This window comes from Vigna umbellata, chromosome 6 (genome assembly GCF_029865625.1).
Source record: "Vigna umbellata cultivar VRB3 chromosome 6, Vumbellata_1.0, whole genome shotgun sequence".
In the NCBI taxonomy this organism is placed as follows: Eukaryota; Viridiplantae; Streptophyta; class Magnoliopsida; order Fabales; family Fabaceae; genus Vigna; species Vigna umbellata.
This window is the reverse complement of record NC_142170.1, coordinates 25,595,906-25,621,692: the sequence shown is the minus strand read 5'-3', so window position 1 is coordinate 25,621,692 and position 25,787 is coordinate 25,595,906. Positions and strand designations below refer to the sequence as shown.

The 25,787-nt window shown below is 31.1% G+C and overlaps 2 protein-coding genes, 1 long non-coding RNA gene and 3 other non-coding genes across 7 annotated transcripts; 2 read left to right on the top strand and 4 right to left on the bottom strand.

Moving 5' to 3' along the window:
• Positions 1 to 2,160: 2,160 nt before the first annotated feature.
• On the bottom strand, positions 2,161 to 4,670 carry LOC124822058 (putative L-type lectin-domain containing receptor kinase VII.2). Of its 2 annotated transcripts, XM_088093464.1 has the most exons (2): positions 3,916 to 4,670; positions 2,161 to 3,849 (listed from the first exon to the last, which is right to left on the bottom strand). In XM_088093464.1, the coding sequence occupies exons 1-2, from the start codon at positions 4,484 to 4,486 to the stop codon at positions 2,471 to 2,473; spliced, it is 1,950 nt and encodes a 649-aa protein (XP_087949590.1). In that variant the 5' UTR covers positions 4,487 to 4,670; the 3' UTR covers positions 2,161 to 2,470. The 2 variants fall into 2 exon arrangements, with proteins under 2 accessions (XP_087949590.1, XP_087949589.1); XM_088093463.1 differs by having other exon boundaries at positions 2,161 to 4,669.
• A 162-nt stretch (positions 4,671 to 4,832) lies between these two features.
• Positions 4,833 to 4,903, top strand: TRNAG-GCC (transfer RNA glycine (anticodon GCC)). The gene has a single exon. It is a non-coding gene; the product is annotated as a tRNA-Gly (tRNA).
• A 68-nt stretch (positions 4,904 to 4,971) lies between these two features.
• TRNAF-GAA (transfer RNA phenylalanine (anticodon GAA)) lies at positions 4,972 to 5,044 on the bottom strand. Its single transcript has one exon. It is a non-coding gene; the product is annotated as a tRNA-Phe (tRNA).
• Positions 5,045 to 5,048: 4 nt separating this feature from the next.
• On the bottom strand, positions 5,049 to 5,119 carry TRNAG-GCC (transfer RNA glycine (anticodon GCC)). Its single transcript has one exon. It is a non-coding gene; the product is annotated as a tRNA-Gly (tRNA).
• Positions 5,120 to 21,978: 16,859 nt separating this feature from the next.
• LOC124845848 (uncharacterized) lies at positions 21,979 to 23,049 on the top strand. Its single transcript, XM_047323035.2, has 3 exons — positions 21,979 to 22,179; positions 22,264 to 22,492; positions 22,601 to 23,049. The coding sequence occupies exons 1-3, from the start codon at positions 21,979 to 21,981 to the stop codon at positions 23,026 to 23,028; spliced, it is 858 nt and encodes a 285-aa protein (XP_047178991.2). The 3' UTR covers positions 23,029 to 23,049.
• A 1,818-nt stretch (positions 23,050 to 24,867) lies between these two features.
• Positions 24,868 to 25,488, bottom strand: LOC148197055 (uncharacterized). The gene is made up of 2 exons (XR_015780193.1): positions 25,304 to 25,488; positions 24,868 to 25,228 (listed from the first exon to the last, which is right to left on the bottom strand). It is a non-coding gene; the product is annotated as an uncharacterized LOC148197055 (long non-coding RNA).
• Between the last annotated feature and the right edge of the window lie 299 nt (positions 25,489 to 25,787).

Below are 25,787 nucleotides of genomic sequence, written 5' to 3'. Positions count from 1 at the left end.
TGATTGATGGTTGTCAGATTCAATCTAGTTGTGGAGGTATATATGCCCTTCAATCCCCTTTATTCCAGTTGGGTGAAGCAACTATCCCATGTGATGCAGCCTAGCTTCAACAAACTCCCCAATATTGCATTATTGCATTATTTTATATATTTTTTTATTTTGTGCTTAATTTTTTAATTAAGAAAATATTTAAGTTTTAAAAAAACAATAAAAAAAACAGTTAAACTTAAATAAACGATCAATTAAAAGATAATATTGATAAAATAATTATCTTAATTTAAAATATTATTTAAAAATAAAAAAAAAAATGTGGGAAGAATCCATAACATATAAGTGATATACATTTGTCATTAATTTTGTAGACCACAAGATTAGCTGGTTAATAATAATGTACAACTCTAAAGAGAAACAATGGAACAATTTGTTGAACTTTGATATTCTAGGACGTTTAAGATTCAGTTTATTTTTATCTTTTTTAAAAATTTAATTATTGTTAAATTAATATATATCCATTACTATATTTTCATTTTTTATTTCTTTTTAATTTTTAATACAAATTAGTGGTTGATTAATGTCTTTGTATTTTATATCTTTTGAAAAATTTGAAGTTACAATTTAAATTATTCGATAATTATTTTTATTTTCTATATACATTGATATTTGATATTTAAAAATTTAATTTATTTATTTTTCCAAAAGAAAATCAGTCTGAATTAGTTTATAGTTTTTATTATATTCTTTATTTTTTATCTTTCTATAAAGAATTAGTCGTTATTTAAATGTTTTGTTTATTTTATCTCTTAGGAAAGAAAACAATTTTGTTTGAATTTGTTGGTGAAGATATTGAATCAATAAAATCAAAAGAAAGAAAGAAAATTACATGGAGTCGGTGTGAGAGTGTTTTCAGCCAGTAGACTTTTAGTAAGTATTATCTATATATGTTATAGTGGTGTTGCAAGGATGAAACATCGTATTCACGAAATAAAGGAAGATTTCATTGCTTGTACATCTGTTTCAGATTATATTAAATTAAACAGATGCTTTTGAAGTTGTTAGAAAATAAAGAAAAAAAAATCAAAGAAGCAAATAGTCAAAACTGTTTATAAGAATGATTATCAAGATAGAAAAAAAATTAAAAGAAACATTGGACTTGTTTGCTAATAAGAAAAAAAATTAAGAGAAATATTGGACTTGTTTGCTAATAAGAAGGGAAAACAAGGAGTTATAAGAAAAAACTACGAATCAAATGTTTAAATATAAATAGTTATTGATTTTTCACATTGGCAAATGTATATGATAAGTTTTACCATTTAATTTGATAAAGAGCTCCTTGTTCATTTAAAAATTTAAATATTTAATTACTCGTTTTATATGGTTGTAAAATTTTAAATTAATTCTTATTTAATTTTTGATTCAATTAAATTTTAATTTTTAAAAAATTATTAATTATGTTATTTTTAAATTGTTTTTAATAAAATTAACATATTATGTGTCAATTTGTAATTTTTATAATTATTATTTTTTTTTTATTTTTCGTGTCAAGTCTTCACATATGACATTATTATCAATGTCACATGACAATATAAATGTGAGTATGTTATACTTAATTTCATCTATATATATATTTATGCTTGATTTAATATTGTATTTTTATTTTATAACATAAACAATGTTGTTTTACTTTTAATTGAAACTAAATTTATTATTTTATAACATGAAGTTAGAGTATCTTATTTTAAAATGGTTGAGAATATTATGCTAGTTTTGATAAATCCAAGATTGAGATTGTATGTGTGGTGTTTGGATAGATGACTAAAGGGAGATCGGTTGCCAACATTTTGGTGAATAGTTAAAGTGGAACAATGTTATTAAAATCTATTGATAATAGTAATGTGATCAAGTGAAACAAATGTTTGAACTAATAACTGACTTTAAGTATGAGATGATGTGGAAGTTAATAGATTTACTATGAACAAAATTAAGCATGATCAAATTCATGTATTTTTAACTTCATTTATTTAATAACAAAGGGCAAGATGTATAAAATGTTATGGTTCAGTTTTGCACACATAATTGGATACCTCAATGTTTTTCTTCTATTGATTCTTAAGGCATTTGGGTTGGATGATAGATTTTGCACAAGGAATCCGCAAGGCTATCTTTTTGCATCAGAAGAAAAACTCTGAGCTACATTATACTTTCTGATACGATCTCTTTGTAAATGAAAAAGATTTTACAACCCAAAATATTAAAAAAAAATCACATTGGAATCTATTATTATATAGTAAACAAGTACTTTGAATAGAACAAAATTTTAAAGCATATACAGAATGCCATTTTCATATACAAACAATTCAACCGGTGTGTAACAATAGCCAAGACTGTCATTGGGGACACACTTAGCAAATTTGCAATGATGCATTTTGCAGTTGTTTCAATGAACCAATACTGAAATGATTTTCTAGGCTATTTATCTGCCCTCAGTGTCACACACAGTTGAGTAAGAGAAGTGGGAGGCAAAAATATCCTGAATTGTGGGGTGAATGCTGTTACCAAAGCTCCCAACATATTCAGCTGCTGAATTTATTTTCTCAACCAAGCTTCCATCTAAATCCTCTCCCTCAAGCACTTTCACAACCTGTCTCATACTTGGCCTAACATGAGGATCAGGATGAGTGCACAACAAACCAAGATGAATAACCCTCTTAACCTCATCAATCTTACATTCACATTCACTTCTCCCTTTTAATCTTTCATCAAGACCACAACACTCTTCTCCTCTCTCCATTAGCCCCATCAACCAAACAACCAAGGTTGGCTTGTTTTCCTCATTTGGCCTTCTCCCACACACCACCTCTAAAACCAACACTCCAAAGCTGAACACATCACTCTGAGTTGAGGCTCTCCCTGTATGAACAAGTTCTGGTGCCATGAAACCAACAGTTCCAATCACTTGTGATGTGTGACCTATCTGCTCATGATGATGCATTGTGGCAAGTCCAAAATCCCCCAATCTTCCATTCATATCCTTATCAAGCAACACATTGCTTGACTTGATGTCTCTGTGCAACACCTTAACCTCCCAACCATCATGCAAATACAATATACCATGAGCTACATCCTTCAGCACCTTCACTCTCTCCTCCCAACCAAAAACTGTGTTCTCATCACCATCAAATATTCTTTTATCTAAACTTCCATTTTCCATATAGTCATAGATTAAAATCAAGCTCCCTTTCTCCTTCTTACACCAACCTCTCAATGGAACCACATTCCTATGCTTCAACCTGCCTAAACTTGAAATCTCAGACAAAAACTCTCTCATTCCATGCTTACTGTCATAAGGAATTCTTTTGACTGCAACTTGCACTCCTTGGAGAAGCCCTTTATACACTTTTCCATTCCCTCCAAACCCAATTACATTTTGGTCTGAAAATCCTTTAGTTGCAGCATAAATGTCCTCATATCTTACACGGTGTGGCCAATACTCTAGTTCCCAGTCTTCAATGTCTTCTTCCTCCTCCTTTCTTTTGCTCCTTTTTCTTCTGAGAAAAAACACAAACATTACAACTGCACTACCGATGACAAACAAAACACCTATAGTGATCCCCACAACAAAACCTTTTGACCTAAGAATAGATTCTCTGGGAAGCACAAATGAAGGCAGATTTGTAGTAACTAAAGCATCACCGATAGAAACATTTGAGTTACTGAAGCTCCAAGCCAAAATCTTATGACTCTCTACTAGCTGCCCTGTTGCCCCACAAAATCCAACATACATTTCATCCAAAAGCACTTCAGAGAGATCCACAAGTTCACTAATCAAAGGCTTCTTGGGTCTCTTTTGGCCTGCAAGAGCCATCGTAACATTAACTCTGGAATCTAAATAGTCAATCCACACTTGATAGTTCTCACCATTATTAAGCTTCAAATCCTCAAACCTGTCACCATCGTTCCCACCCCAAAATCCAGCAGCATGGGAAGCAAAAGAAACAAGAGAGTTTACGTCCACCCCCACATGATTTTCATCGATGTCATCGAACTCTTGGTTGTCAAACACATCAAACTCAATGCCAAAGACATGGTTGTTGGGATCACCATTGTTGGTTAAGTTGAAGAGGCCCAGATGCTGAGCAGAACTCACCCCAATGGTGCCCGCAGAAGGTGTGAATATGAAGACAAAGCCATGGCCAGGGAGAAGGCCTTTGAACGGAGCAATGGAGAAAATGAAGGAGGTTGAGAAAGGTAAAGGGGTTGAAGAATTGGAAGATTTGGTGGGGATCTTAAAAGGGTAGAAAGCACGGCCCACAGAGAAGGTGGAGCTATTGGTAAGGGTGAGAATGGAAGATTGAATAGTGGCGTTGCCATAGATAAGAGTGTTGGTGGAGTTGAAGTTGGTGTTGTAGATGAACTCTGTGGATGAAACTGAGGTTAGAAAGATAAGGTTTGTGGTGAGAAGAAGGGAAGAGATGAGAAGGTTTGACATGGAAGATGGTAGAGATCTTTTGACAAGATTTTGTTTCTAAGAACAAATATGAAAGTGATCAAAGGAAGGGTAACCTTAACATATTAAAAAATGTTTTTTACTTATCCATTTGATTCTTTGGTGTTTCTTCACCTCCAAAGAAGAATGTTTCAGTTTGCAGACATGTGTTCCTTCCAAGAAATTATCAAAATGGTCCAAAAAATCTGCTGCCATTTACGACGAAGGTCAAAGTTGACAAATTTTTTGATAATTTGATCAATTTAGCTGCACTGCACAAGATATTTTAGCCGATTGAAAATTATAGGTAAGATTATGTAAAACAATTCGGAAATAATGTCTTAAAGAAGCACCAGTGGTCTAGTGGTAGAATAGTACCCTGCCACGGTACAGACCCGGGTTCGATTCCCGGCTGGTGCAAGCTTTTTTTGACAGAGAATTGATGGATTTGCAGTAAAATTAGGAAAAGGTTGTGAGAAAAAGAGTTTTGCGGTGAACGTGGATCGAACACGTGACCTTCAGATCTTCAGTCTGACGCTCTCCCAACTGAGCTATCCCCGCAACTTGCACCAGCCGGGAATCGAACCCGGGTCTGTACCGTGGCAGGGTACTATTCTACCACTAGACCACTGGTGCTGTTGGATGTTCAATTTGATTTTGGCTCAATGTTATAATACAAACTATCAAAGTGGAAAAAGCACATTCCGAAATAATCATGTAACCAAGACAGCTTTTTTTACCTTGCCCCTCCAAACAGGGTATATAAAAACGGAAAATTGACCATTTTTTGTTCAGCGATGGTATACCAAACACAAGGGTTAGAAATCGTTCATATTTCTAGGAGTATCTTTTAAGAAATATGTTTTACACCATCAACATATTATAATAATAATAATATATTTTTTCTTTTAATTAACTTCTAATATCTAAAAAGGGGAACAAAACTTATTTTAATCTTACATAGTATGCTTTTTACGAAAATGAAGAAAGAAAAGAGGAGGAAAAACAAGAAAAGAAAAATACTGAACTTGCTTTCTTGGATGTTGCTACTGGTAATACGCTAAAACCAGATCATGCATCACCACATGGATGAGTCGTCATTGTGATTTATGAGACTTAAAAAGTTTATCCTCAAACTGATTAGTTTATTAAAGGCTTTAATACATGTTAGATGAATATTGTGTGGGAAACAGCACAGACAGGTTGGACTATGGAGTTCTTCCAACTCCAACAAATACAATAACGTAATACAAAGTATAATTATTAATTAATAATAATACTTAACATTAGATATGACGGGTTAGACAAATCGATGAAAAGCGTAGAGTAGAATGAGATTTTGAATTCGCTGATTCACGTAAGTTTGTTTTCTATCATTTGTAGCTTGTGTGGATCTGAAACGGGACGAAGTGGATTGATCCACATTATTTGTCTTTCATCTATTTATTTTATGATCATTTCAAAAAATTGCTGTGATGACTTAGCCCATTTTAATTGGCTTGTCCATGCTAAACTAAGCACTCTAAAGAAGAATAGTGAAACTTGGAAGCTTGTGTCATTATTGTATGAGAAATCTATTATTGGTTGTATGTAAGCTTTTGCTATCAAATTTGGTCATGATGGTATTATGGATAGTCTAAAAAATCGTCTTGCGACCAAAGGTTACACGAATTTTTGGGTTGGATTAAGGTAATACTTTTTCTCCAATTAAAAATGTTAGAAATGAAGTGTCTTGTTTCTCAACACCAAGAGAGAGTGAATTGGTGAATAATAAAAACAAATGTTTTTTCAATCTTTTCGCAAACCTAGAATGATCTTTAACCTTTCTTGTAATCTAAGTAAGACGTGTATGTAGTGAAAGTAAAAGAGATAAGGAGAAAAATACAAACAAAAGATTTATATTAGTTTGACCTCAATGCCTACATCCAATTTCCCTTCCAATCAACCTTAGATTGAAGGATTTTTCACTATAATGATTTGAGTTTTACACCAAAGCTTTTATAGAGAGTCTCTCAAATGTAAAAACCTCTCTCACTCAACAATCAAATATAGAAATATAACATCTGCACAAAGAACCACACGTCTTCGCTGCAGAACCCTTTGAGAACACCTATCAAAGTACCAAAAGCAAAAGCTCCTCACTCTTCTTCCTGGCCGCACAGAAAACAAAGTCTAATTAGGCAAGAATACACCTCACTCGTGCAATATTTGATCAGCAATGTAAATCCAAATTTGTTCTTCAAGAAACCTTCAAGATGTATCAAACTCTATGAATCTTGTTTCTTGGAGCGTTTCAACACCTTTAACACTTTTCTCAAATCAAAGATATCATATATGAAAGTTTTGAATGATCAATCTGTTACAAAGTTATGTGTAATGCATCAATTTATAGTTTTCCTCATGACAGATGTAAAACAATCGATTACGTTAATAATGTAATCGGTTACATTAGTAGCAGATATAACAGTATTACAACTAACACATTTCCAATTGAATGCACAATTAATGTAATCGATTTGCAATAAATGCTAATCAAACATATTTAAAAATATGACCGTTATTGTATATATGACTAAGCTTGAAAACAATTTTCAAATTATAACAGACTTAATTGATTACATAACCAGTGTAATCGATTAAGCTTTTCACTTAAACAGATTTTGAAAACTTTTTTTCTTCAAAAACTCATCACAGCACATTTCAACAATATGTTTGCAAAGATACGAGTTTTAATCGATTTTACACTTAATGTAATCGATTTAAAACTTGTTTTTTTGCCACAGTTTAAAAACATAAACTATCTTATGAACTTAATTGATTACAACATCACTATAATCGATTATTTCATACAAAGTTGCTTTGTGCTTGTGGTTTTAACACACAAAAATAGTATGCATATAGAGATATAAGTACAATTATGATCATAGAAGTATGCAAACTAATCAACATATGTATTCATCAAGAAACATTTTCATAGCAACATGTGTATCACCATCATTCTGGTCTATGTTGATGATATACTTTTATCTGGAAATAACTTGTCTGAAATTACTATTGTCAAAAATCACCTGCATCGCAAATTTCACATCAAAAACCTTGGTGATCTTAAATACTTTTTGGGATTCGAAATGGCTAGATCTCAAGCAAGTTTGTGTATAAATCAGAGAAAGTATTGTCTTGAATTGATTTCTGAAGCTGGAATGTTAGGATGCAAACCTGCTCCCACACCAGCCGATCCCTCCGTTAAGCTTCACGCTGATGAAGGACTCCCTCTCAAAGATCCTTCTTCTTACCGTCGCCTCATTGGAAGACTACTCTATCTCACTCACACACGGCCTGACATTGCTTTTGCCGTTCAACAACTTAGTCAGTTTGTTTCTACTCCTCGTCAACCTCATATGCAACAAGCCATGAGGATTATTAGATATTTAAAGAATGCTCCTGGTTCTGGTCTTTTATATGTTGCTGATAATCCCTTCCGCATTCATGCATACTCTGATTCTGATTGGGCCACTTGTGCAACCACTCGCAGATCCGTCTCTGGTTTTTGTGTTTTTCTTGGTACTGCTCTTATTTCCTGGAAATCAAAGAAACAAACCACCGTTTCTAGATTTTCTTCTGAAGCCGAATACAGGTCCTTAGCCTCTTTAACTTGTGAATTGCAATGGCTACAATATCTTTTAGCAGATCTGCATATATCGTGTCCAACTCCTTACTCTGTTTACTATGACAATACTTCTGCCATCCACATTGCTAAGAATCCCACTTTTCATGAAAGAACAAAACACATAGACATAGACTGCCACGTTACCATACAAAAACTCCAAGACGATCTTATCAAGCTTCTTCACGTTTCTTCTAACAATCAACTTGCAGATATTTTCACCAAGTCTCTTTACTCTTCTACCTTTAATACTATTACTTCCAAGCTAAACCTGCATAATATCCATGTTCAGCTTGAGGGAGGGTGATAGAGATCTTCTTCTGATTGTTAATCGAACGGTGTTCTACGTTTTTCTACCGTTCGGTCTCTGTAACATATATAGTTTTCTTTACTGTTTCATTTTTAATTATTATTCTATTTTTCCCTTTTTGTATAAAGCTTCCGCTGTACTCATTACAATTCTATCAATAACATTCATTCACTGTCTCTGTTCCTTTTCTCTGGATCTTTCGTTTTCTTTCTTCTCGAATATACTTACAGTTTTTTCAATCTTTTTGCAAACCTAGAATGATCTTTAACTTTTTTTGTAATCTAAGTAAGACGTGTATGTAGTGAAAGTAAAAGAGATAAGGAGAAAAATACAAACAGAGCCTTTATTTCTTTCATTATAAATAAAGTACTTTATACGTATTTTATACACAAGGAAGATTAATCTCATATATAATTTTTTACTAATTCAATAATAACTAAGATTGATGTAACATGTGTCTTACAAAGCAATTTTGAACTAATAACAAGACATATACATCGATTCTCTAAGACAACAAATGTAATATATTCAAAATTGATCTAAGGGGTATATCAATTTCGATCATAACTATTAAAATATTTCTCAAATTGATTTAATAACAAATGTAAAAATTATTTCACTTATTAGATGATGACATTTATATATCTAGTGTGAAATTGATGTAAGTACTAATAAATGGATTGTGTTAAATGTCATTTTGGTAGAAGTGAAATCATGTTTAAATAAGAATCTATCTTTATTTACCTCAGCGTGCTCTTTAGGAAACAATCCAAAAGTTAGGAAAACTAGAGAAGTTTTAACATATTCTCATATATTTAATTGACAAATAAAATATATCACCACAAACTTATATTATTAGAGATTAATTTATTCAACTAAAACCTTTTTTAGTGAGAACAAACCTCCTATATGCAAACCATAAAAAAAAGGAAAAACTTGAAATATAATAAAAAAACCTTATTAAAAAAATTGATTAAGTTCAATTATTATAAAATTTATTGTCTTCCAAACTAGGCCCTCTAAAGAAATAAAAGAAAGAGAAATAATCTCAAAATTTTAAAGAAAATAACAGAAAATTAAAAAAAGAAAGAAATTAAAATTCTAATTTATATAGTAAAAGTAATTTCTACTTTTATTTTTGTAAAGTCTTTTATTTTTTACAACAGTAACAAATATAATTAAAGAGATATAATAAGGTTATTCCAACCCTAATACATGAATATAAGAAAAGAGAGAAAAAAAAAAAGAAAAAAACCCATGGATCAACTTCCTCATGCACCTTCCCCTACAACATCAAACAAAACCTAAAACCTAAAGAGATGTTGTTAACCTACAACTCCTTAAACAAATATAAAACATAAATTAAGATAATATCAAAATGTTAGTGAAAACCAAAAAAGTTAATAGATAGAGCACCATATTATGTTTTGTTTGTTTTAAATAGACAATATGTATGAAATAAGACATAAATACCAGTTTGAATAAAAAAAAAATTGTTACTGAATACGTATTTGTAATGAAGAATCATGCTCTAATATGAATTAACATAAAAATCTCATCTGCATCAATTATTACATTTCTAAAAATAACATTATTTCTAAACCTAACATTATTTCTATAAGTTCAAATACTCAGACATCAACAGACATAGTCAAACTTGATTACAAGAACATTTTTTTCAATATATTCTAGTAAAAAGGATTTTTTTCAATATATTCATAGTATTATATAGATTTAAAGTGTTCTCACTTAATCAAATCTCGACTATAATAGAAAAGCATAAGGAGTTTTCTCACTTAATCAAATCTCGACTATAATAAAGATAATGGAACAAAATTGCTTCTATTTGTTTTTTCTTTTTCGAATCTCAAACTTATTCTATACTCTCAAATTTTGAATTTTTTATTTATAGAAGATAAGAAGTGAGTTATAGACAAATGTTTCATTTTCCTATAATGATTTAATTTACACTTTACGTCTTCTTACGAGCAACTTCTTCAAGTTCTGAATTTTTAATTTGTAAAAGATAACGAATTATAGACAAATGTTTCACTTTCCTATGATGGTTTTAATTTACATTTTGCATCTTTTAACCAACCACTAATTTTAACAAAAAGTTCCATAACATTTGATGAATTCTAACTTTGGGACAACCTAATCTAACTAATTACTTTTGTTCATTTATATATATATATATATTTTAAAAAATATTAGACTTGAGAATAGAATATAAAAATTAAAATAAGTTATAAATTTAAATATAGAAATCAAATTTATATTTAAATTTAAATTTTATTTACCTTTTATTAAAGATAAATTTGTATTTTACTGAAGCACAGTAAAATTTAAATATAATATGGGTTGCTTTCTCTCCCATGATAGCTTTGTAGTTATCTTGTTTTAATTGGTGAAGTATTAGCCAAGTTGGCTGAGGGTGTTATGGTATGGTATAAAGTAATTTAGTTTGAGACTACTTTTTCACTTTATTAGTTCTTTGATCTTTACTTTATAATAAAATAAACATATGATCTTATCTCTTTAATTCTTACATCTACCTAACATGGAACCTTCTTCAAGATATGCTGTGATTTGCAGCACACAGGACACACCTGTTCAAAATTATATATGATGTTAGCAATTTATTTTACAATTCATAAAAAAATTGATGATTTTCTTTTATTTTCATAAATTCTTGATGACCCCCAAATAGAAAATAAAGAAGAAGCAGAGTTTGATATGTTTGTTTTCTTTCATCATTTATAAATAATAGCTTGTATGCAGGACAAATTATATTTATCTAGTAAATTTATTCTTTATTTTCTTGTTATATGTGTTTTTTTCTTCTAAAAGTGTTATTTAATTAAATAAGGTTTAATTAGTTTTTTTTTCAGTTTTGGTTGAAAATTTTTAAGTAAGTTAATTTTTTATTTTTCTTTTCAATTAAATTCTAATTTTTGAAAATTTAATTAATTTAACACTGAATCATCATTATTAAAGATACATCACATGTGTGAGTTTCTGGTTTCTTTAATTTTTCTAGTTAGAAATAAAAATCATTACCAATATTTAATTCAGTTTTTATATTTATTGTTTTAATTTTTTATTTTCATATGAAATAATATTATTCTCTCGAAATTAAAACTAATTTTCTATACATACATAAATATTATTATGATATTTTAATTTTTTAGTTATATATATATATATATATTAAAATGATACCAATATTTTATTCATATCAATATTTTATTTTTTAAGTCTTTAATAAATTAACTAATTTCTTTAATTAATTAAATTAAAATGATTACATATTAAATTAATTTATTGCTATAATAATAATAATAAGAAAGTTAGACAAATATATATTTATTTTATGTTTTATTTTATTTCAAGGCAATACTTTGTTATCTATCATATATAGAACTATTATATTATTAATTTATATTTTTTATAAAATTAAAATTAATTAATTTAAATAAAATCCTGTTAGAGTTACTTTAAAAATAATTTTATAAATATTTAATAAAAAAAGTTTATTTTAATAAAAATATCAATATAATATTTATATAAATAATGTATAATAATAGTGTATATTGTATGATATTGTTTATGAAAATTAATTATGACGCTTAAAACTGTGTCTTTGAAAAACTAAAGTTAGGGTGAATTGTGATTTTCATTTCTAATGTTTTTTGTAATATATAAAATTTTAATATATTCACTTTGATTTTATTTCTAATTACGATTTGTTTTTATTTTAAAATAAGACATCTTATAATTGTTTACTTTATGTAACAAACTTGTATACATAGATGTAAACAACTGTATGAAATTTTAAATAGTTATAACATAAGTACATGTTAACAATAGCAACTTGCTGGAAAATTTGAAGTTGCTCTTTTTCTTCTATTCTAAATGGACCTAGTCAGATCTGACATCATTTCATGACCATAAGTTATATTATTTTGTAGGTCTATATCAAGATTTCCTATCAAAGCTTGGAAAACGGATTATTAAGGTGAATTTGTTTCAATAATGTTTGAGTTTGAATTTCTAACGACAATAATCTTTGACTAAATTATATTTAATTTTTGAGAAAAATAGAAGTAGTTTCATATTCATTTTTAAGATATGGATGGACCAAGTATATGAACAATAAAAGAGAAAAAAAAAAAGCAATTATACTTATAAATATGTCTTGTTCCAATTAGAACGATACAAAGAGAAGGATGGATGATTATAAGAAATATTATAATTTTATTTGATTCAAGAAAAATTACAAATACTCTTGTAATATGTTTATATAATTATAAAAATAAAGAAGGGATGACGAAAGCAATTTTACATATGTAATATTTTATATATTTAACTCTTGTTTCTTTGTGCGTCTTTTCCATTACTTTGTTGCACTTTTTCCATTCATTTTCGGAGTTTTGTAACAGAGTATGTCACTCAAGTATCAACGCAGTTAAAAATTATTATCATAATCATTGAGAAAAAAATTTCTCTAACTTGTATGAGATAACCGTAGGAGAGAATGAACTTTTAAGGTTTTTTTTTCTAATTATTAATTGATAAATGTCTCTTTACAACTCAGTTGCTCCAATTTTACCTAGTCACCACCATAAAAATAATATTAAAAACAAAATAATAGAAAATTCCTTTTGCCGAGCATACACCAACTACACAAAATAGTTTTGGATAATCATTCCATCGCAAATCACACTCTGCAAAACTTTTAAAATTAGGTTTAATCCTTTACTACATCCCTATTTATGTACGAATTTCTCAATTGGGTCCTCGTTTTTTAAAGTGTATCAAAATGGTCCCTAATTTTGAAAATTGATATCAATTGAGTCCTTTCCGTTAAGTTGGCTGGACGGCGTTAAAAAAATTGATGAGTGGGATGTTGAGATGACGAACGAGCGCTCGTCCACCAGCGAACGAACGCTCGTCCATCAGCGAACGAACGCTCGTCGACCACCGAACGAACGGTCGTCCAGTGTGGAACGAACGGTTGTCCAGCAGTAAGAGGTCGACGAGCGTTCGTTCTCTGGTGGACGAGCGTTCGTTCGCTGCTGGACGAGCGTTCGTTCGCTGGTGGACGAGCGCTCGTTTGTCATCTCAGCATCCACTCATCAATTTTTTTAACGCCGTCCAGCCAACTTAACGGAAAGGACTCAATTGATATCAATTTTCAAAATTAGGGACCATTTTGATACACTTTAAAAAACGAGGATCCAATTGAGAAATTCGTACATAAGGGATGTAGTAAAGGATTAAACCTTAAAATTATTATCGTAAAGAAGTAATAAATTTATTAAAAGTAATGTTTGTTCTTATACTATACAATATATACATTTAGAAGTAAAGTACACAAATTATTATACACGAAAACTTATTTTTGTATAATATCAGGGACACTCAAATTTCTAAACTATATATTAAATCTATGAACGAAGTAAATCATACTCTTTGCTCTATTTGAAAAACTTATAACCACCTGGATTACTTGCTTTTGATTAACCATAGTAATAGCTTTAGCACAACATAAAATTGAGTGAACTAATCTAAGCTTCATGATTAACTCTAATATATTTTTAAATAAACCTCTTATTCATTGATCCATTGAATAAGCTCAAAAAGTTTCTGTCTCCAAAACTGCCTTTTAAAATTATTATAGGGTCAGACAGACAAAGTAGATTTGCTCCCACGGCAATAATTTAATTAATGTTTACATATTTTCATAATAATAAGATTCTTTAAAATATTTTAAGTTATAAATTGATTTTCAAACATCTTAAATTAATTATAAATTGAATTTTACTATTTGCAACTTAACTCAAAAGTTAACCATCTTAAAGTTCAACTAAACTTAACTTTGCATCCAAACTTGATTGATCCTCTATCTCAACTTGAATCAGTATGAAATTATTTAAAACTTGGATTGATTTCGACTTGACATCAGTCTAACTTAACTCGGTCAAACACCAATCTAACTTAACTCAATCAACGTGTGCTTGACTTGACTCAATCAAAGGATGATTCAACTTAACTCAACCAAAGGTGGGTTGCCTCAAGACTCAATCTTACGCAGGCCCAACTAGACTCAACCAACATCGACCTAAGCGACTTGATCTTATGTGGTCTAACTCTACTCAATGTAACATGGCCATAACAATATTCAACCTTACGTGAGTTTGACTTGACTAGGCTCGAGGTTCGCTTGACTCGACTTAATTTGAGGTGGGCACAACATGACATGAATAAGGTGGACCAATTTGACTTAGCATGAGGTAAATCTGACTCAATTCGGTCGAGGTAGACTCGACTTGACCCCAAGGTGGACTTGAATTAATTGGACTTAGTCTAAGGTGGAATAAACTTGAATCAGCCTAAAGTGGGCTTGACCCAAGGTGAGCTCGTTAGACTCAGTCTGAGGTAGGCTCGACTATACTCAGTCAAAGGTGACTTTGACCAAACTTGTTTGTGGTGTGCTCAACTTAGTTCAACCAAAAGTGGGCTTGAGTCGACTCAACCATAGGTAGGCCTAACTATATACAACTTAATGTGGATTTGCTATGGCTTGGTCAGACATAAGTCTAACTTGATTTGACTTGACTCAATTTGACATAGATGATACATTAATTTTTACCTTTTAGTTGTGGTAAATTTTGTTAATAAAATCAAGCCCTCTATAACTTTTATCATATTTTAATCATCAAGTTTATCTTCTTTTTGTTTTTTATTATGTTTGAGTTCTTTTATGCTTTTTTAAACTCAAATATCCATTTAAGTGTGTGAAATAAGTGAATATGAAACAATTCTAGTGGAGGAAAACAAACTAGACTCCAAGAAAGCATGAATGAAAGGGAAAGAATGAATTTGAGGAAAATACCTATGTCAGGTGTCACAAGAATCACACACATTACTGCAACTTTAGAGAACAAACCTAACTATTGGGTTGTAGGACAACGGATGCCATTAGGGGTGGCAAAATTGGTTGGTCGGACTGGCCATCTCGTCAGCCTATGGAGAAAAAGGTGGGTTAGGCCAAGTTTTCTACTTGTCAGCCCATATTAATTCGAATCATTTGGCCTATCGGTCCATTGGGTTGCAGTCATAGGCTGGCTCGTAGCCCATTAACATAAGTAAAACAAGTTGTCCCGTGGCTCGTATCAATATTTTATTTTTTTGCCTAAACTTTATTATTAGTTAACATGAATAATGAAAGTAACAGTAGATAGAAAGAATAATAGAATTTTATGTCTTAGCTCTATTGAGATGCATATAATGCGTCCCTAATGTGGGTTTTTAAATTTGATTAATAGCCAGTTCTTTAAAATTTAGGTTATGTCCTTTAAACTTAAGCATTAATTTGTGTTGAAGTGATTGAAAGCATGGTAGCTCTTGAAACCAAAATTCTTAAGAGTTCATTTTCACCCATGAATATGTGATTTCTATCTCCATATATTATTATAGTGTAGTCTTCTTTAAATCAAGTTAAGAAAAAAAAACACAATTTTTTGTTAAAGAAAAAAGGCGAACTAGATGGTCTGGCCCATTACCTTGTCCGCTTGTCATAGGATGAAACAAGTTATTTCTTGCTCGTGCAATGTAAACAAACTTGCTTGCCTTGGACCATTTTCAACATGTAAAAAATGGGTTAAGCCAAAACGGATCAGCCTGACCTATTTTGTCACTCCTAGATGCCATTGTGTCATCGAACAATAACATGATTTTCTAGACAACACATGTTGATTTAAAGGGAGTAGTGAGAGGTGACTCAAGGTGATAACATATGTCTTAGCCATGACCCAAACACATTCAAGAAGAACTAGTGTTATCTATGCAAAGAGAAATAAAGTTCTTTCTCTAGGGCCATCATGAAGTGATTCTAGACCTTGTATTAAGGGTCAAGTAGTATAGGATTTCTTTTTAGGCCTTGTACTAAGGGCCATGTAGTGATTGGTCTGTAAACCTAGCTTGATGGAGGATGTCCCAATGTGGGGCATGATGGCCACATGAAAAACTCTTAGTGAAGAATTTTCTTACAAAGGTAATGATCATGTATCATTTTTCTAATGGAGAAACTTTTGCTAAAGTGGCTTGCCACATGCTACTCTAACAATGAAGAGTTTTAGGGTTTCTTATCTACTTTGGAGACACCTTCCTCTATAAATAGAGGTGTCTCCTCCCTTGTAAAATGACTTGGAGATCTCACAATGTTATGCTACCAAAATATTTGAACAACCATATCTTATCCTAAGTCAAGGCTAGAGCATCCCATGAGGTCCCTCTAGTCACCATTCTCTAGAGTTGGTCCAACCTCTCTAACACCACCATAAACCACCTTCTTCCACCATAAACACTCACCAAAACCGTGAGGTTCACCATCATATTCATAGCTTTCGCGTCACTTCCATCTCCATAGCTTCATCTTCTTGCTTTGACCCAACCTAGCTTGAGGAGTTTGCTATCATTTGGTATCAAGAACTTTGGTTCTACAAGATCTAAGTTTCTTAGTCCTTTACCTATCTTCGTGTTTTTGTTGTTGTTTATATTATGTTCCTTATTGTCTTCCATTTTTCATATCCATATACGTTGTTTTTATGGTTCTACTTTGTTCTTCATCGTAACCATTTGATTTTTACCACTAGTTTTCCATATACATGTGTTGTTGTGTGCTTTTATATTTTGTTGAATCTTTCTTCACATATATGGTTATGTTTTGATGTTGTTTTTGGCCATTTTTATTTTTAAATCCATCCATGTTGTCTAGAGTCATGTGTAATCATTTTTGTGTCAATTTTTCCTAGTTTGAGCATTGCAAAAGTCACAAAAAAATATATTCAACTTGAATTTTGAAATCTCTCTATGTACATCCATTTGAGTGCTTTTATTTTGCATATTTGAGTTCATGCTTGTCATTAGACCATTGACAAGTTCTTTGTGTTCATTTGAGTTTCATGCTATGTTTTGATTATAGTAGGTTTTTCTTCATTTTGTGACTATTGAATTTTTTAGTTTTCGAAAGAGGTTATTAGATCTAATTTGTTATGCTTATGTGTGGTTAAAAGTGAAAAGTAAAAATGAAAACGGAAAAGTAAAAGTAAAAGTAAAAAGTAAAAGTAAAAATATAAGCAAAAGTCAAAAGTAAAAGTGAAAAGTAAAAGTAAAAAGAAAAAGTTGCTTTGAGATGACATATTACCTCTGACCACATTGCATCATTATCTCGCATGAAGACAGGAAATAATCATTTCTCTACTTTAGTTTTTTTTTTTTGTTTTTATGATATATTATAGTGTCTTTCTTTAGGTAATTCTTTTGTGTGCCTAACATTTATTCTTGAGCTTTATTTTCTTATTTGTCTTGTTCAATACTCTTTGTTTTATCTCACCATAACTCCTTTTGAAGAGCTTTTGTTCATTTTGGTAAGTGTTTATGGTGGAATGAAGGTGTTGGTGGAGTTCTCTCGAGAGGTTGGGTCAACTCTAAAGAATGGTGGCTAGATGAACCTTGTGGGATGCTCTAACTTTGTCTTGGGACAAGATATGGTTGCTTATATTTTGACAGCATAACATTCTAAATTCTTCAAGTGTTTTTACAAGGGAGGAGACACCTCTATTTATAGACGAAGGTGTCTCCAAAGTATACCAAAGCCTTAAAAACTCTCCACTCTTAGAGTGTCATGTAACAATCTACTTTAGTAAAAGTTTTTCCACTTAGAAAATGACACATGATCACTACCTTTGTAAGAAAACTCTTCACTAAGAGCTTGTCATGTGACCATATGCTCCACGGTGGGATACCACCCATCAAGCTAGGTTTATAAATTATACACTACATAGCCCTTAATACAAGGCCTAAAAAGAAATCCTATATTACTTGACCTTAATACAAGGTCTAGAATGATTTCATGATGGTCCTAGAGAAGAAGCTTTGCTTCTCTTTGCATAAATGACTCTAGCTCTTCTTGAATCTTCTTGGCTAAAGCATATGTCGTCATACCCTCCCTCTTCAAAAGACTTTGTCCTTAAATCCTCAAGTTGTCATACGAACATTCTTCCTCCTTTTGAAGATGTTTGGCTTTCTTCCCCCGAGCTCAAATAGTCTTCTTGCATGGATGAATCTAGCTCATCTTGAATGTGTTTGGGTCATGGGTAGGACATATGTCATCAAATATTTCAAGATGAACCTAGCTCATCTTGAAAATGATTTATCCTTAAATCTTCATGTTTCTTCATGACAATACATTTTTCTTATTATTGGTCAACTTGTGTATTATTCCTCCAGGATCAAAGATCCATATGTAGTAGTTATCAAACAAAAATTCAAGAAATTTTTGTATCATAAACAAAATATATCTAAATGAAAAATTAGAAGAAAGCCTTGTGTTAATTTTGAAAGAATTTGTTTTAGAACTTTCAAGACCCACTTCATAAAAGTTTTTCTGTCTATTTTGAGTTAATTATACCCTAAAAGGTAACATCAACTCAAAGTGTGGTTGTGAAAAATCTAATGAGGAGTATAAAATAATGAAATAAAGAAGTGAATTTGAAAATTTCTCCTTAATATAAGTTGGATGTAAGAAAGATGAATTAATGGTAAATTGAAAAAAGTTCAAAGATTTGAAAACTCTCTTTGTCCTATAAGTTTTAATTAATATTGCATGGATAAAAGGTGGTTGTAGTAACATTTCCTCCTTGAACAAGATTTCTTTTTCCTCTCTTTCTTTTATCTCAATATCTTATTTTTCTCTATTATCTTTCTCTTTCCTTTCTCTTTTCTTTCTCTCTTCATTATTTCTTCTTTCCTCTTCCTTGTTCTCTTTTCTTTCTTGGTCCTCTTTCTCTCTTTGTTCATTCTCATTGTCTTTCTTTCTCTTTCTTTTATATTCCTCTCTCTTAGCTTCTACCTCTTTTTATTTCTTTTCTAACTCTCTTAATTGTTCATCCCTTCTTCTTTTAATCTCTCTTTTCCTCTTGCACTCAAGAGCTTCTTCACTTCTTCTTCAAACCCATCTTCTCTACAATATAACTCATTTACATTGTTAATAAATGTTTTTCTTCTTGTAATGAGTTCTCTCATCTCACATATTAACTCTTGGTTTCTATCAAATGAGGGATGAACAAATTTTGTTCTCATGCAGGCTCTCATTTTTTTCAAAAGAATTTTGGAAAACAAATTTCACAAAGAATCTATCATTCTTAACATTTTTTAAATTATGTAGTGGACACACAAAACTTGTATTTCAAAAGGAAATTGCTTAAGAAACTTAAGGAGACAAAAGGATCTCAAGTCCACTTACAGGAAAGGGAGATTAATAACAAATGATTACTTAACAACCAAGCTTTTCCTAGCTTAGTTTTACCTCAAGTCTTCTCGCAACAAACTTCTCAAATGGAATTAGGTTTGATACATAAGTGGACATGCTAAATTATAAGTAGTTAAAGAAAACACTTAAACTAGACTATGCGACCTAATGGTAAAGTTAGAAGACACTTTGGAACCTTCAAACCTCTACCAACTAGAAATCTTTTCAAATACAGTTTATAAGTTCTTTTTAAGAGATGAGGTTGAGCATCAAAGACTACCCCAAGACACCTAATAAGGCCATGAGTTACAAGTCCAAAAACAATACAATTTTAGAACTAAAAAATGTATAATACAAACAAATGGCTTGTTCCTTTCCAAAACCAAATCCTAGAGATAGAAATCCAAGGAAAGGACAAATAAAGGCCAAAATGAACAAAAGTTCTTCAAAAAGAGTTATGGTGAGGCAAAACATAGAGTATTGAATAAGACAATCAATAAAATAAAGCTCAAGAACAAAGGTTAGGACACAAAAAAGTTACCTAAAGAAAGACACTAGAATAGATCACAAAAATGAAAATAACTAAAGTAGAAAAATGGTTGCTTCCTGTCTTCACTAGTAGAGAGTTAATGATGCACTATGATGAAAGGTAATGTCTTCACTAGTAGAGAGTTAATGATGCACTGTGGTGAAAGGTAATATGTCATGTCAAAGCAAAACAACTTTTGCTTTTTACTTTTATTTTTTCTTTTGACTTTTGCTTTTGCTTTTGACTTTTGCTTTAACTTTTACTTTTCCTTTTTTACTTTTACTTTTCACTTTTTACCACACACAAAGATCACAAATCATATTTGACAATCCCTTTTGGAAACTCAAAAATTCACAAGTCAAAAAATGGGAGAAAAATCTACTGAGTATGAAACTTAAACAACACAAGAGAGACTTAACTCTAAAATATTTGAGTAACCATATCTTGTCTCAAGTCAAGGCCAGAACATTTCATGAGGTTTCTCTAGTCACACTTCTTTAGAGTTGGCCTAACATATCAAGAAATTCATCAAACACCTCCATTCCATAGTAAACATTCAACAAAATCGTGAGTATAATTCTCAAAACTATGAGACAATTTCATCTCCATAACTTCATCTTTTTGTTTTGAGTCAACATAACTTTGAAGATGACGTTAGCACAAGAATAATGTCAGATAATGATTTTAGTACTATGGATATAATACTCTATATCATTTTAAATTAAAGTTCATTAATTGCATAAATAAGTCGTCAAAATTTTTTTGCTAATGTTTTAAAAATAATAATACATTTGAAACGTACTTGACGGACAGTTTTCCAACTTTACATTTTGGAAAGTATTTTAAAAACATATTATAAAGTATATAAAATAAAGATATATTAGTTGTAGATAACAATAACCTAGACCCGTAAGCTGAAATCCCACTATTCATAACGGACAAATAAAGAACAAATAATCAATCACACTAAATGCTATTTAATCTGAGAGAATGTAAAGGCAAAAAACAAATTGAGAAAAGTAAATATAATAAATATAAAAATGATTCATGTACATGAAAAATGTTAATCAGCACTTTATATATACTTACCGGTGACAAGTTTACAGAATAGATTATATGATGAGAAGAAAGGGATAAGAAGAAAACAAGATGTAATCATGTATCTATATCATTGTTCTAATAAATAATACAATATATAATAGAAAAATAAATAAAATATTATTTTATAAGGTTCACATACACCAAAAACATGACTGAAAAATGATACAAGTATCATCCAAATGACACCAACAAAATATAAAGTTATTAATACACATTGATCATATGCCTTTTTCAGTTCACGTTTTGACAGATAAGATAAAGTAATTAATGAACACACAGATGATCAAAAGTGAATTATATTTGCAAGACCAGAATGTTCCATGTTTTCAGTTAAGTCAGTCACTCCGATGGTTGGAAGAACATGAATTAAGGATGGAATAATATGCTGCATCAATTTCCAACATTCACAATGGATAAGACCATGTACAACTTTGTACCGTACCATATACTGAATAATTAAGTAATTAATGAATAGATTAATTAATTAATCAAGAGTTAATTATTATTAAAGTGCTCACACACTGTCCCATCTCATTGTATATAACAAAGATAACTTCACTTCAAATGCATACTCATGGCCAAAGAATTCTTCACTGGTTCGGCAACTGGCCGGAGCTCCGACGAAGTGAGTTTAGCTGACATAGTTTTTGAGAGTTGGGATTCATTCGATTCCAATAAAGACGGAGATGTTGATGAAAACAACAACAACGAAAACGATGATTCTTCGTCAGAAAAGTGTAAAGCCTTTTGGGAGGAAAAAGATCAGCTTCTTAAGGTACATACAGTTTTCTTGTTAACGATGAATCCTTCATGTATACTTTAACATAATATTAATGATGAAACTTTCTTTGCAAAAAAGGGAATTTTGTGCAGGACTAGTTCATGTGAGAAAAAGGTTAGGGAAGCGACGAAGGAGATCATGAGAGAAATGGATAATTCTGAGATGGTGTGTAGTTGTCGGCGGCAAGTGGTGGCTAAGAATTGCAGGAACTGCATGCTGAAAGAGCTATGTCATCGATTGTTGAACCTTGGCTACAACTGCGCCATTTGCAAGTCTAAATGGAGGAGTTCATCGGAAATCATATCAGGTATATAAATATTGTAAAATTTGCATCTATATATAAAATGTTCTTATATCCATTTGATGTGAAACTTTTAATATTATGTAACTGAGGAAGTGGTGTTGATTTTGGAAGGGGAGCACTCATATTTGGAAGTGAGAGAGGATTTATCAAAGAGCAAAAGAGAAGTAAAAGTGGTGATAGAAATGAGCTTTAGAGGTGAATTCGAGATGGCATGCGCGAGTGAAGAATACAAGGAATTGATTAAGCGATTGCCAGAAGTGTTTGTAGGGAAAGCAGAGAGGTTAAGAGCATTGGTGAAGATCATGTGCTCAGCTGCTAAAAGGTGCATGAAGGAGAAGAAAATGCACATTGGGCCATGGAGGAAACACAAGTACATGGAAGCTAAGTGGTTTGGCACGTGCGAAAGCTCCACAATGGAACCACTGCTCGTAATGAACTCTGCTACTCGCCAACCAAAACCTAAGGCTTCAATGCTCACTTTTGATTTACTATTGGATAATATTCAAGGGTTGCACTGTACTACAGTTGAAGTAGTATGAATTTTATTATGGTTTTATTTATTTTGGAATTTATAATTCTTAATCTTGAAAGAGGTATTTAAGAAACTCACTTATGTAACGCTAATATCTGCTACCACCATAAAAAATCATCACCGATCACCACCAACAACCACAAACTCTCATCACCACCGCCGTTAACCACCACAAATATATTACTAAGAAACAATAAACACTCACGCTCCTTATAACTATTATCACACCAATCACCAACACAAATACACCATGACAAATTACAATAACAACGCTCAAACACTTCCGCTCCATATAACTATTACCATAGGGATAATTTTGGTATTTTAACACATATAGAAAATATGGGGTGTAAGAAGTAATTGTTGAGTTGAAAGAGTCACCAACAAAAAAAATTTAGAAAATGGATGAACACAGTAATAAAAATAAAACTCAAGTAATCATGAAAGTGTCATTTCTTTCCACATTCCATAATTTTCATATACACCCTGTAGGGAAGGTTTAAAGACCAAATTGTCTCTCTTATCATCATTATCACTCTTGTATGTGATGTATCATGAATGTATTTAAAGGAAGGAAATGTTTTATATTGTACTATTCAAAAAAAGGAAAAAAAAATTACAAAAAAAAAAAATATTTTTAAATTGTGTAATTTAAAATTTATTTTTTAAAAATAAAATGAGAATTTTTATAGTTATGGAATGCCAAAAAATGAGGATAAAAAAGAAATCCCCTCCTAAAAAATATCAAATGTTGTGCCCAAATCACTACAAAAATATATAATTTTTCTAGGGATTATATTTAGTTGTCGGCGGTTTTAACCCCTGGAAAATTCGTTTCCCGCGGTTTCATTAAGCTCTGGTAAAAGCAGCGCCACTAAACATTACCGGCGGTTTTCTACGAAACCGCCGCAATTTCCAGAGGTTTTTGAAAAATCGCCGAAAATAACTGGGGTTTTGTAGAAACCGCCGAGAATAGCCACGGTTTCTTATAACCGCCCCTATTTCTAAGGATTTCCTCTAAAATCGCAGGAAATGTAATGATAGCTCAAAATTTTATTTTTATTTACAAATATATATTTTTTTCCAAATCTTTGCATCAAAGCAGTCACCCTTATAATCTAACAAAGTTTGAAATAAATACAAAAATAAAAATCGTTTTATAATCTAACAAAGTTTAAAACAAATACAAAAATAAAACATTTAGGAGATCTGGGACACCTTTTTAGATTGTCTTTCCACTTTCCACTAAGATGCAAAGTACAAAAACAACCCCTCTGCTTTATAATACAATTTCTTCCCCAAACCATCTCATAATTTTGTGTTCAAGTACATTTCATGTTTGGTTTTGAAAGACTCTCTTGCTAGTATGAGAGATTCATCAAATAAATGATATGTTAATATTAGTTAATGGGATTCACGTAGTTGATAGAACCCACCGAAATTACTATAAATTTTCAGGCCATATACATATTTATGAAAGTACCATACCCAGTAACCATTGCTACCAACAGTTTATATGTAATGTTTAAATAAACTTTAGTTACACTAAGAACTGAAAGACTGATTTTAAATACTTCTGATTAAAAACTTGCAGCTGGAGAAGTAAGAAAAAGACAAGAATGAGAATGGAGACTCATTACTACATGTGTTTGATAACCAACTTAACACATCACTGCATTCATTACCAGGGTCACTCTATCCTGATATTTTCTCCACTCCTACTGCTGCTAATCTTCTGATTCTGATACAGACTGATTCAACTTCATTCAAACATATTAGAAGAGGTGAGTTAATTCCTCAAGTATAAATATAAATAAAACAGATATAAAATGTTAAAAATATAAAATATCCAAAAATAGATGAAACTCATTCATTAGAAACAACCATATTAATATTTAGAAATAGCCATAATAAAACCAGGACTATATTTAAGAGAGACTAACAAGGAAAGTGATTCAAAAGATGAAATATACATGGAGACTAGCCCAGGGACTGATGAGGATGATCCTTCCCTTGTTTGGCAGCTTTATGAAAGCACAAAAGATACTAGCATATCAATACATACACAACTAAAAGGATGGCAGGTGATATTTGCATCCTCAAAACTTCATACCATATCAAGCCAAACATAACTAATTGTTCATACATGTCTAATTTTCTTCATCTTCATTATATTCATCGTTTGGCACACTTCCTTGATCAGATACCTACAATATTACATAATAGTTAGTTGGTTATATATTTAAAAATAAAATCATACGAATAAATTTAGTAATTATTACCGATGGTTGAAATCCAGCAAACTTTGAAGGCAGTTGACCTTGATAATTTTGCAACATAAATGCTATCATTTCTTTCATTTCATTGACTTGTGATGTCAATGAAGATACCTATAACAGATGAAATTATTTAAAAAGGAAAATGATACCTAACAAGTTAATCATAAAAGGAACAAACCAAGTAATTGATAAAATATTCATTAACCTGAGTTTGTAATTCATCATTAGAAGGGACAGCTGAAGATGATCCACCATGAGAACGAGCTTTGACTCCAAAGACTTTAGATGGGCAAGGACCCAAACCTAGACAAATTCCAAACATCATTTTTTTAAGTGTTTGGTAGCCATCTTGCATTGGTCATCTTGCAAAGGTTTAATAATTAGGTGCTCTTTTACTTCTTCACGACTTTGTCATTTCTTAAAATTACATTTTGGACATGGACATATTATCTTTCCCCTAACTCCACTATTAGTGAGTGCAAAGTCC

What these genes read in the sequence shown, in the direction of transcription:
- LOC124822058 (XM_088093463.1), bottom strand. Translation starts at nt 4,486, where the DNA reads ATGTCAAACCTTCTCATCTCTTCCCTTCTTCTCACCACAAACCTTATC.
- LOC124845848 (XM_047323035.2), top strand. Translation starts at nt 21,979, where the DNA reads ATGGCCAAAGAATTCTTCACTGGTTCGGCAACTGGCCGGAGCTCCGAC. An exon ending in AAAAAGATCAGCTTCTTAAG is followed by an intron (nt 22,180 to 22,263) that starts GTACATACAGTT and finishes TTTGCAAAAAAG; the next exon opens with GGAATTTTGTGCAGGACTAG. An exon ending in TTCATCGGAAATCATATCAG is followed by an intron (nt 22,493 to 22,600) that starts GTATATAAATAT and finishes TGATTTTGGAAG; the next exon opens with GGGAGCACTCATATTTGGAA.